The sequence below is a fragment of the Argiope bruennichi genome, chromosome 7, assembly GCF_947563725.1.
Source record: "Argiope bruennichi chromosome 7, qqArgBrue1.1, whole genome shotgun sequence".
Classification (NCBI taxonomy): domain Eukaryota; kingdom Metazoa; phylum Arthropoda; class Arachnida; order Araneae; family Araneidae; genus Argiope; species Argiope bruennichi.
In genome coordinates, this window is record NC_079157.1 from 6,698,682 (window position 1) to 6,711,774 (window position 13,093).

General features: G+C 28.5%; 1 protein-coding gene across 1 annotated transcript in view; it reads left to right on the forward strand.

Moving 5' to 3' along the window:
- The window catches only part of LOC129975027 (protein slit-like), a 37,248-nt gene that overhangs the window by 22,205 nt on the left and 1,950 nt on the right, over positions 1-13,093 (forward strand). The window contains exons 8-11 of the mRNA XM_056087890.1: positions 4,860-5,171; positions 5,828-5,969; positions 8,289-8,480; positions 10,864-10,993. Of these exons, the coding sequence (XP_055943865.1) occupies positions 4,860-5,171; positions 5,828-5,969; positions 8,289-8,480; positions 10,864-10,993 (776 nt within the window). The remainder of the gene's footprint in view (positions 1-4,859; positions 5,172-5,827; positions 5,970-8,288; positions 8,481-10,863; positions 10,994-13,093) is intronic.

A 13,093-nucleotide genomic window follows, 5' to 3' on the forward strand; every position in this document is an offset into this window, starting at 1 on the left:
TGATAGATGGGGAGATAGAACTATAGCTGTCGAAAGCATCTGTCTCATTTGCATTGTTCCAAAATTGTTCTGAAATCTAGTAATGCAACAACTTTTACAAAAACTCATAAAATTTTTCTCAAAGAAATCAAATATACTGATATTGGCCTATTTTATGTTTCCATAGTGGGAACTATTTGCAGGTGATTACGCAATATGATATGTCAGGGTATTTTCAGTTTCTCATAAACGTAGTGTCAGAATTAGTTAATCTTTCTAACCCGAGACCCAGCGCATTCCCTTTGTCTTGAAAGTTATTCAGAAAAGATTTTTTGTTTGCTTGGCAGTCAAGAAAAATAGACGTTCACGTGGGGTATGAGCAATAAGTAGTTCGCGATGAAAAGCAGAGCAAATTTATTTTAAAGATCACTCGGAAACCCAGCGAATTTCTTGTGAAATTAATAGTTTATGAAGAAAATAATTTTTATTGCCTTAAAGAAATATTCATAACCGTGATATGTAATTGCTTATCGGAAATTGTATAAGATTAAGGAGTAGCCCGATGTGAATAAATGGAAGAAAACTGTTTCCTGATTTTTCTTGTGTAAAATCTACTATTTTTTACAAACATGAGAATGTGTTCACGAATAGTGCAGAAATACTTCGTTAGGGAAATGTCGACACGTAATATAGAGAAAGCATAGTAATCATCAAAAAAAATCGAACTCGAGATTTTGACGCATTTTGATTTTAGAACCCCTTCGAAAAACACATTTTTGGAAATTCTCGGTCTGTCTGTCTAGCTGTCTGTCACAAAAATAACTTAAAGATGCTTTGAGCCAAATGAGTGAAATTTGGTATAAAGTCTTTACACCAAAAGTGTAGATTTCTTTCAGATTTTCAGTTAAATCTGTTGAGAAGTCTGCTTGTCCGGCTGTTCGAATATAACTTAACACGATAATTATAAAACGAAAAGATCTAGATAGATAAAATTTGGTACACAAGTTTAACATCTATAATGTAGATACCTGCCAGATTTTAAGCTAAATCCAACTACGTGTTGACTATCTATCGATTTGTATTTTCAGAAAGAGGTAAACACGATAATTCGAAAACGCAATGAGTTAAATGTATCAAATTTGGCATGGGATTTTGTGATTACAAGTGCAGTTTTCAGTCAAATTTTTGTTTCAGTTGGTTGGGAAACACACAAATTCGATTTTTGGGTGCTATTAACGAATGCCATGCATTAATCGCTAAATAACTTGCGAATGATGACACAATTAATTCAGTAAAATTGCTACATTCAAGTCAAAAAATATTTCGTAACTATTGTACATCTTAAATATAAAGCTTTCTCTGGCATGTTAAATTTATTAGAGAATATGCGAAAAAGATTTCGGGATATCATTCCTTCTGGCTTTTAAAAAATAATGTTTTCTTTTTGTTTGTTTGTTTGTTTGTTTCCCGAAGGTCATTAGGTAACTATAATAACTGAAAAAGTTTAGAAAGTTCTTTTGATAGATTTAAGAGAAATGCAGAAAATGCTTCTGTCAATTCTAAAGCAATTATAATTCAGTTATATAATTTTTATTTCAATCAGAAACGTATGAATTTTGAGTAAAAATAAAATATATGATTAGTGTTAATGTAACAATTCTCACTATGTTAACTGAGTTAAATTAGACAAATATGTAAAACAGACATGAAGTCTGGACATAAATTGGGATATATGCTTATTCTATAGGCTTTACAGTCTTAAAATTATTCTATCAAATGTGCCATATTTTTATAAAACAATTACTAAAAGGTTATTAGAAGCTAATTTTTAGAAGTTTGAGTAATATATTTACTAACAGAAAGTCCTACAAATTGACCTTCCTGTATATGTTGAAATACCAGACGATTAGCAGCAAAGCATTTTTACTCAGTCTCTTATAGAACTACCATTATATGAATGCCAATTATTAATGATGTAATTTCGTACCAGGATAAAAAAAAAATCTGTAATAAATATAGACTATACTAGCCGCCTTTGGCGACCAGCCGGTTCGCCAATCTTAGTGTTCGTTAAATTTTAATAATTAAATATTTTATGCAATTCCAACTTCTTCAGCAAAATATTTTATTCTTCAGCAAAATATTTTAAAACTTCAAATTTTGATAGTCATATAATTCACTCATAATATTATAAAGGCCTTCAGTCATAACGTGATATGTATCTCTCTAATTTTCTGTTACCCCTCGTAGAATTTATGCTTTAAATTAAAGTGTAAAGGATTAATCTGCAATTAATATAACAATATTTTTTACTGAAACAAAGCATTTTTTTAATAATATGATTACTGATAATAGAGTTACTGAGCGTTTAAACTTTATGGGTACTAAAGAATATCTTTCTTAATTTATGTAATATCTCAAGCATTTGTCAACAAAATTTTCTCAGATTCATCATGAATGGATCGATTCATTAACAATGTTTCATTTTAAATGCATCAAACACTCAGAAAATAAAATGAATCGTTTAAAATAATCTGTCGAAAACAGGTTTAAAAAAACTACTTAAAAAACGATGTACTTAAAACTATAAGCATATATAAAATATATATATAACTAACATAAATACAATTTAATTACAAAAGCATGTAACTAACCTAAAAATAATTTAAATCATTGAAAACAGGTTAAAAAAACTACTTAAAAAACGACGTACTTAAAACTATAAGCATATATAATATATATATATATAACTAACATAAATACAATTTAATTACAAAAGCATGCAACTAACCTAAAAATAATTTAAATCATTGTAAACAGGTTAAAAAAAACTACTTAAAAAACGATGTACTTAAAACTATAAGCATATACAAAAAATATATAACATAAATACAATTTACTTACAAAAGCATACAACTAACCTAAAAGTAATTTAAATCGTCCGTTGATAATGGTTGCCATGCCAACGATCAGAACACAGTGCGCATGCGTGAATTTTCTTCGCCTTTTACGTAACGCAAATGCGTGAATTTTTCTACGCCAGTTGGGGTAACGCTATGAAGATTAGACATTTTTAATTTCCTTTATTCTGTGCTATTTTAATTCAAAAGTACTTCAGAATGAATCTGAAACATGGATTAATTAACAATGTTTAATTTTAAATGCATAAAACATTAAGAAAATAAACAGAATCGTTTGAAATAATCCGCCGAAAAATCTTAACCCTAGCCTCATTACTGTTGGGAGAAAAAAAGAACTAAAGCCTAAATCATTTGGCGTTGGGGAAAATTGAAGATTTTTTTGGCGGAAAAGTTGGCGGTGGGGAAAATGGAAGATTTTTTTGGCGGGAAAGTTAGTTTTTAATTAATAATTGACTACCCCTAACATTTAGGGGGATGAAAAATAGATGTTGGCCGATTCTCATAGATACCGGATAAGCACAAAAAATTTCATCAAAATCGGTCAAGCCGTTTCGGAGGAGTATGGCAACGAAAACTGTGACACGAGAATTTTATATATTAGATATGAAAGAAAGGTGAAAGAAAAAAAAACCAGCTGGAGTAGGTTTTCTCCAAAGTCTCCTCGTGTGCTACTCTCTAATAAAGATGTTATCACCTGATAAAATTGTGGACCATAGGATGTGAATGCTGTGAGCACTCACATTCACAAGTTAGAATTCTGTGCTACCGGTACATGTGTATTAATTGCATATATTTTGCCGAAAAATAGTTTCGAAATATCGATTTGTGGTGTAAATCTAGCACTTTTACTAAACTTAGCTTGTTATGTATGGAAACTTTTTTTGTTGGAGGAGGAGGACAATTTATCATTCGTATGCAAAAGTCCTCTATGTATTTTCGACACTTTGTTCCTACCAATGGAATAAGAACTACAATTGTATTCAAAAGATTACGTGCCAAATTTCATTTATTTAAATCAATGCAAATGGTGCATTTACCATAAAAGGCTGACAGACGAAAAACCAAATTAAACTGGAACACAAGAGTTAGTGAGTTAAAAATGACAATCACATAATAATATCTAGTGAAGTACTAGTAACAGAATGTTTATAATCCTTCGATATAGTCACCAGAGTTGTACATCTAGAATTTTCCAGTTCATTGTAAGTCGTGGAATACATTAAATGTACCAATTCGACAAAGGCTCGGACGAAAAAGTCTAGATTTGTAGTTAATTCTGAAATAGTTTGGTATACTGATTTGTTATCTAAGGATGATAGCTATTAAACCAGGATTTATGTCATAATTATGTCTTATTCTAAAAAGAATGGACAATTTTATATCATTTTTTGCAAAATGTTTTAAAAGTTTAGACCACTCCACTTGTATCATCAACAGAACTGTTTTTGCTTCAGATATTCTACAAGTCCTACATCACCAGAAACAATTTGCTGACTCAGTAGAAGACTCAAAATTGTTTTAAGATAGTCCTTATATAATAGTATCAATGGAAAATATGTAGTTGCCATGTTTAAATTTCTAACTTTTGTAAAATTATCAACTATTTATATAATTCTTTATTTTTCGATAAATTACAAAAGAAGTTATTATAATTATTAAAAAAAACTTTATACAAAATGGATGTTTAAGGAATTATAGAGTTTATTTATAATAAACCTAGTAGAAACCATAAATGATCAGATTTTACAGTTGAACCTCATTAACAGCAGCGAATTCCTTAATTACAAAGTAATTCGTAGTATGGTTATGTTAGTCACCTTTTCTTTTCTAAAATGTTGACGGGACAAAATATTTAAAATCCACTACCTTAGAAATTTTTCATTTAGTGTTTCATTTAATTTCTTTGCTGAATTTTTTCACTCCATCGTGCACTTTCAAGATCGTTTTCAATGTTTGCAGGTCCCAGCTGTTTTACCGGAAGAAATTGGGGAGTTACATTTGCAGAACAATTTGCTCAGCAATCCGATCAATCTCAACATACATTCATTGTCTCGCCTTAGATATTTAGACGTGGAACAGAATTTCCTCACCAAGATTGATTTCTACCTGCCCAAGAATCTAAAAACGCTGAAATTAGCCAGGAATAAACTCGTGCGTTTTATATCCTATTTCCCGTCGAGTATATTGACATGGACACTTTCAGGCAACCCGTGGATCTGTGACTGCGAGACGATCCAGTTCTGGAAGTTCTTAACAACTGAGAGTAAAAAGGTAAAAAAGAAAATTATCTTCGTTGCTCTATGGCGAATAACCTGAAAAACTTTTGCTCTCGAAAAAACAGTTACTTCAAGAAATGAATGTTTACTTTGATAGTGTAAGAAATAAATTTTCGTCTAATGCTATTTGGTTAAATCAAAATGAAAAATGATTTGAAGAATATAACAAAAATGTTAATTATTTAAATCTTTGAAGAAAATTTGCAGCATTTTCATCAAATAAAGTTTCGCACACTATATTTTGACATTCATTATAAGAAATTAATTTGGACAATACTGCTCTGTGAAAATTCCTCAGACACCTCCAGCCATGCTTTTATTCGAGAGCTAAGTTGTATAACACCAATTTAATTAAACTTTTAAAAGCTTAGGGTCAAACTTAGATGAAAACAGTCATTTAGGACAATGCAAACTTATTTATAATCATCTATATAGTTAAATTTAATTCCTTAGCGAAATTTCTATTCCTTACTCTTATATAAAAAAAAACCAATTCTTCTTCACGTCACATATTCAACGACAATTTAATTTTGAAATTCATTGAAAAAATTTCAAGAAAAATTCGGATAAAACATCACAACACAGTTTAAGTTCATATTTTGAACTCACAAAGCAGTATATATTGAGTGCATGTTCTCTAATCAATTTTAGATTCTGGATGTTAACACAACTAAGTGCAGCCAAACTGAAGGGAAACCTGATCTTTATGGAAAAATTATTTGTGAACTGACTGAACACGAGCTTTGCCCTGAGAAATTGAGACTCTATATACTACTGGGAGTAGGTCTGTCTGGTAAGCATCTGAATTGTGTAAGTATTTAATAATTATTCTATAACTGTTTATGATAAAATAAACCCTCTGTCTCCAAATGAGATTTTAGTTTGCTGCTTATTAAAATACAAAATTATCTATGGGTGAGATAAAGAACTAACTTTCTTCATTAGACAGAGAAACTTCTTTACGCATGTTTCATTGGGAAAAGAATTATAATGCAAATAATCATGCAGTATCATGATTTTAAATTTAATTTTAAAATTGGTCAAAACCTTTCAAACACAGTAATTTTACAGAACAAAAATAATTATGCCGATTTAAAAGAAACGATTTCAAACGATTCAAAAAATCAAACAAAAGAGAAAAAATACGTATTTTTAAAAAATTTCTAAAGTAACAGTGATAAAAAAAAATTCATTTAAGCTGAGAATTTGTAGCTTTTAGTGTATATCCATCATATACTTTTTAAATTTCACGATAAGTGAGAATCCTTGATTGAAGAGGTAATCATAAAAGTGAAATTTGTCTCAGAAAACTATCAACTATCAACGACAATAAAAATTAAACGAGAAAATTTATTTTTTAATATATATATATAACCAAATTAGTAAAAATACCAAGTTAATATTTGCAAAAAGAATAAAAATAGAATCAAAAAGAAAGAAATTAAGAATCCAGCCTGAAGACTTTCTTAAGAGTCACTCTGAGGCAGGGATTCAAACAAGGGATTTTTTCTGTGAGGGGTCTAACTTTTGTCCAACAATATTGATTCCTCGGGACCCGAAAATCCCCTGAAATTGAGGTCTTAGAGGTAAACCATTTTTTATATAAATAAAACAATTAATTACAATCGCCAATTTCTCGTTTGTTCTAGAATGTCCTTATAATTACTGTATCTTTCTAAATCTGGAAGATTCGAGTCATTTCTTCTTGTAGCTAAAAATAGATGTAAGGAACCTTGAATAAAGTCTCAAATTGAGATTAGCGAGTTTTATCTTTGACTTTAATTAACACACGGTTTATATACGCTACAATATGATTAATTTCTGCACAATGAATTTGCACGAAAAGGCATCATATATATTACGGTTTTCTTTTGTTATCTATGGTTTACTATGAAAATAGAATGAAATTTTTGAAAAAAAATTAGTATTTGTATTTATTGATGCCTACGAAAAATGCTATGAACACTTTCAATGATTGGAATCATTTACATGCGCATTGCTTCGTGCTTAATGAAAGTATAAATTGCATTTATTTTTTATCTAATTATAGATAGATTAACTAAGTACAATCTTCTAAAGAATTCTGGAAATGATGGGAATGGAACAATAAACTGCAGAGCAATCAAAATGTCCGCATTAAACAGATATTTTCTTTAATTTTAAGATATACATCGTCAAGTACGTCAGAATAAAAAAATAAAAAAAACGAGAAACAATGATAATCCGTCGGTGAAAAAAGTAAGTTTAAATATTTTTAGAGGAAATTGGTAATTTAACAATCATGATTTAGTAACGGGGTGACACGGAACTATAGAAGTTCAGGACATCATGGAGACAAAACTTTTTCCAAGTGAAACACAAAGCGATATCCAGAAGTTTCGTAACAACTTTTGTAACATACTATGAGATATTCGCCTAAAGTGTCACACGCAGTCACAGAGAGCATTAACATACATAACTCAATATGCATAGTGACATCATACTTTGTGCATGGGTAGCTTGTTTTTGTGACCAAGTGTGTTACAGTTAACACACTTTACAGTTCCAACATGAACAAAGAGCGAAATGGGAAAATTAGGAGGGAGACTCATTTTGAATGACTCGCCGATGGCTAAAAGAAAAAGGTTAGAAATCCATCAAGATTTACTGAAAAAGACAGTATCCAGGAAATTATAGTCAAGAACTTCCAGGATATATACCAGAAAAATAGGAACATTGTATTATAGTGCATGGATTCTACTTAAAATCTTGCAATACATCCGCTTTAATCGATATGATCTTTCATAGAAGATCTAATCCTGACACATTTTGATATCCTTTAGTAAAATATAGAGGCAAACAAATTTCATCATGTCCCTGCCAATATTTACTCTTGCTAAGTCAATAAATTCAGCGAAGGGCAAAAAATATCAGGAAATCACTTTAAAAGCATAGCTTGCGCTCTTCATTACTTAAAACGCCGTATTTTTTTTCTTAAATATGTTATAAGTAGAAACCTTATGTGGAAATAATGAAGAATGCCTTGAAGAAAAGGTTCTTTTGGTTTAGGCAGAAGCCATTGTTAAGTAGCCTTAAAAATAAGTATTAATTCCTGCCATTTTTCTTTCATCAGTTCTGACTCTAACAGCTATTGGCTGCCATATCGTCTACACCCGCTACCGCTATCATCTGAAAGTGTGGCTCTATTCAAGGGGATTCAGTTTCCTGAAGAAGAGAGACGATAGGGATGCAGGAAAGAAGCACGATGCCTATATATGCTTCAGTGACAAGGATTTGGAATTCGTAAGGGAACATATCATACCAGGTAAGAAGTCGAACGATAAGGTTCGAGGTGTTTTGTTGACAAAATGTATAAAGTCAAAATTTGGAGTTGCAATTTCTTGGAGTCTTTATAAGCAATATATTCGTAAAAAAATTCATTATAACTGTTTTGCAAGATGCCGGAACTTATTTTTTGAACTATTTCAAAAAGTTAACATTCAACAAATCGCTTTATTTCAGAACTGGGAATTTTAAATTCCTGAAATTTATATCATTATCATAAAATAATAATGACAAAGTACCTAAATAAATCAGATGATTTTAGAGGATATGTATCTTCGTTATGAAAATCTTTGCAATACTTTCCTACCTGTAAACTTTAATGATATCCAGAAAATTCAATCAAGTGGCAATCATCAAATTTATCAAAGTGAAATTAGTCGACAAATGATTCACCAATCAACCACTATCATAAAATATCTTTATGAGACCTCCTGTTGTCTAATCGTATTAGATTTCTAGCTGCATAAGAGTATTTCAATAGTCGAAAACTATCAAAAGAAAATTTTAGAGAGAATTTCAGACTTGATATTTCTTGGTATGTTAAGGAAATGAAAATAAATTTTTAAATTTAAAATGTCGTGATTTCATATTTAATTTATTAAAGTTTAAAATCAGTTTAATGGAAACAGAAGCGGAACAAATTGTAGAAATTCTCTGTAGATTATAGAAACAAAAAGTAGGCAAATTATAGAAACTCCTGTTGCTAAAACCATAAATGTACTAAACATATGAAATCGACATATTATCCGGAAATAGATTAACAGCTTTTAGTATTAAAAAGTACACAAAGTGTTGCAATTAATTACGCTATTTTTGCAAGCGATTATTGGCTGAGATGAAGAACTTTAGTTCATACGTTTCTTTGTATTAGTACCAATATTAAGCTTAAATACACCACCAGCTTCAAGAATAATCAATCTATTATCGAAAAAGGAAAGAAATCCCACGAACAAAATGTTTTCCTTTCCCAATAACAAAATGTAACCAGCGAATTCCCAAACGTGAAATGCCACTTGAGATTTTATTTTATATCCGTATAAGATGAAGATTACAACGATTTCTTCATCGTTTCTAAAACAATGTTTGTTTATTCAGCATAAAGATGCTCTTGTTGATGAAATACATTCTCTCTCAAGACACCGCGTGGATTAGCATCCGTGGAAAACAAAAGATAATTCAATAGTTACAATAATGGTTTAGGGCCAATCAAATGTCACGATTTAGTAGTTCAAATTAATCATCAGGCACTGTATAGCAAAACAAAGTTGTGTGAAGTAAATTGTTCAAAGCATTAAGAATAATCATTAATTAGAACAATATTTTAGTATCTGGCTTGAACAAATTATTTCTTATACAATTTAGGGCCAAAGAATGCCTCTTCTAGATACAACTACCTACAAAGAAATTTTTTGAACATAAAATCACTGTCCGTCTATTGTTCGATGAATGAAAACTTCTGAAATTAGAAAGTTCTGTATGAGTGAATATCTAATTTTGGATTGCAATTTTAGATAAAAATTTATTATTTTTCCTAATATAAAGAGGAAATTAATGCTAATAAATTAAGAAATCATTCATTTTTTCCTTGCGAAGATACCGTAAATAATTTATATAGATTATATAACGTAATTCTCTGTATCTCAATATTTCAAATAATTATGCAGGGCTGACAGCTATCCGATTTCGGTTTTGGCTGAGTGAATTTAAAAAATATATTGTATAAACAAGGTTGTGTCATGTAAAACATTTAATCACAACAAAAACATAGTCAACATCACATAACATCACAACGTATGCATCAAGAAACTTTTTAGTACATATATCATAATGAAAACAGAATAATAGCTGACATTAGTTCTAATTGGTTGACTAGGAGATGACATTAGCATCAGATTGCTTATTATTCCATTTTAAAATGTGGAAATCTTTCTCTGGACAATCTTTATATTTTTAGATAGCAAAATTATCAAATTTGAGGATAGAAGATGTGAGCATGCGCATTAATCTTAAATTAATAAAAGTATCCGTGATGAATATTAAAATTTAGTGCCCACAGTACTAATTAAACATTCTGACTTCACTTACCATACGTTAAGCAAAAATAACTTAAATAATTTTCATATATTGCTTACTTTTAGAAAAAATTCTACAGAATGCCCTTTTCTTGAAATTTCGTAATTCTTGATAAAGCAAAATTAATTATAGTGAATCATTACAACTTGGGTGATTTTGTTTAAAATAATCCTCTACTCATATTTAAGAATAACACAATTATAAACTCGCCTTTGTATAAATAAGCAATAATAATAATAGCAAATTACAATAATACCTATTATTTAATGTGATTAAATTTATCATTTTAGAACTTGAAGAAAAGGAACCGTTCTATTCGTTGTTTGTACCTCCCAGAGACATGCAGGCAGGCAAATTCGAACTAGATCACCAGCTAGAGGAAGTGAGGAATAGCAAGAGAATCATAATTGTTCTCTCTCAGTAAGTTATATCAAAATAATTTCGTATAATATAAATGAGTGTGGATTCTTTCTGAACAAAAAAAGATTGTGTGAAGAACAGAAAGAAGCGTGTGTAAAGAGAAACAGAAAAAAGATATCCTACTCTTTCCCTATTTTTCACCTCATGCTCAATTAAATTTATAATGAATGTGAGATGAAAAAGATAGATAGAATTAGAAATAGATAAAAATAGATAGAGATAGAAAAAAGTAGATATAGATATACAGAAAAATAGATAGATAATAAAAAAATAGATTGATAAAAAAAATTAAAAAATAAATAAATAAAATAGATAGAAAGAAAAATACATATTATCTTTGAGGTAATTGAAAAGAGAAAAAAATTTGCTTTCTTGACGTTGAAGTCGCTCTGTTCCTTGTTAAATTTTTAAGAGGTCCTTTGAGAGTTTGTCAAACCGGTTATCTGAAGAATAATTTTGGAGAATTGAAATGAAATAATTGAAATAATTTAATTAAAAAGTAATAATTGAAATAATTTAATTAAAATAAAATAACTGAAATAGAATGATGTCAAATAATTTTATTGAACAAACACAATAATTAACAAAATAATGAAAATGTGTTAATATAATAATAAGAAGAAATTATGAATTGCACTTGAAATAAATAAATAATGAAAATAATAAAGTCACTCAACTGAAATAAAATAATATCAAATAATTTTATTGAGAAAACACAATAATTAGCAAAATAATGAAAATAAATAATATTTCTAATACATAATATAAATTCTATAATGCAAAACCAATTTGTGAAGTCCATGCGTTTAATTAAATAGATTTGTCAAACGAAGATAAAAAAAAATTTCAATAAAAAAAGTTGCAATGAAAATCGAAGAGCAATAATAGAATGATCTCCGGTCAGTCTTAACTGAATCAAACAATTTTAGCAGGTTCAATTGCTTTGCTTTCTAAACAATTGACAGATACATGCAAATTCAAAACAGCTGTAAGTAAGTGACTTAGTACTTTTAGAAATAAATTAATTTTGATTAGAATCAAATTATGCAACTTCATTTTTTATTTTATTTTTATGAATCCATTCAAAATTGTCAAGCTTAATTTTTATGAATAAATACGTCTTTTCAATAAGTATTAATACACGAGAAAAATGTCTGAAAATTCAACTGATAAGAGATTTATTATTATAATTTAAGTTTTATATTCATCAAAGAAACACAAATTAATTCGTTTGGTTTCTTTTAAAAGGTTAATCTATCATGAAAAATTAATCAGCATATTATTTTACGATTTAATTCAGTATAAAACGATTAAAGTTTAGAAACATCAAAATACTACATCAATAAATATAAAAAATGGAGGAAAAAAGATTCATTTACAAAAACAAAAACAAAAAAAAATTATTAGTATATGCTTGAATTGCTAATGCAAAAGATTTTTAAATCAATTTTGAGAAACGTAAAGATAGAACAAAAGAATTAACAATTGGGAATTTCGTTATCTGATTGCAAGTTTCATACTTATTTTCTTGAGGTGTGTCACATCAATATATTGTTTAATTAACTTTCCACACAGAAAATGTTTTAAAGAGAACAAATTACAATTAATATAGCAGTAAATGTCTCTGAAAATATTTCAAATAATATTATTAAAAAAATATATGACGAATTGTCTATTTTATTTTTAAATAATTTTATTTCTTATTCTCATGTTGGAAAGATTGAAATTTGAAATAAATTTTTACCTAAGAGATTTTAATTCTTTTTTTTAAATATATATATATATATATATATATATATATATATATATATAGGTTTGGTATACGCTATACGTTATATAAGTTTGTTAAATACGTTTGTGAATCATTAGGAATACGTTATTTTAATATTGATAGAACTTTATAACAATTAATTGACTAACTTTGAAATTTACATGCCAAACTAAAAAGAAAATTATTCTAAAAATTTATTTAATTTATTTATATTATTTATAATAATTAATAATTAATTAAAAACTAAACGCACTCATACGAACTTAAAACCAAGCTTTAAAATTTGAAACTTATGAAAACAAAATGAACATTTTATTGAAGATAACTAG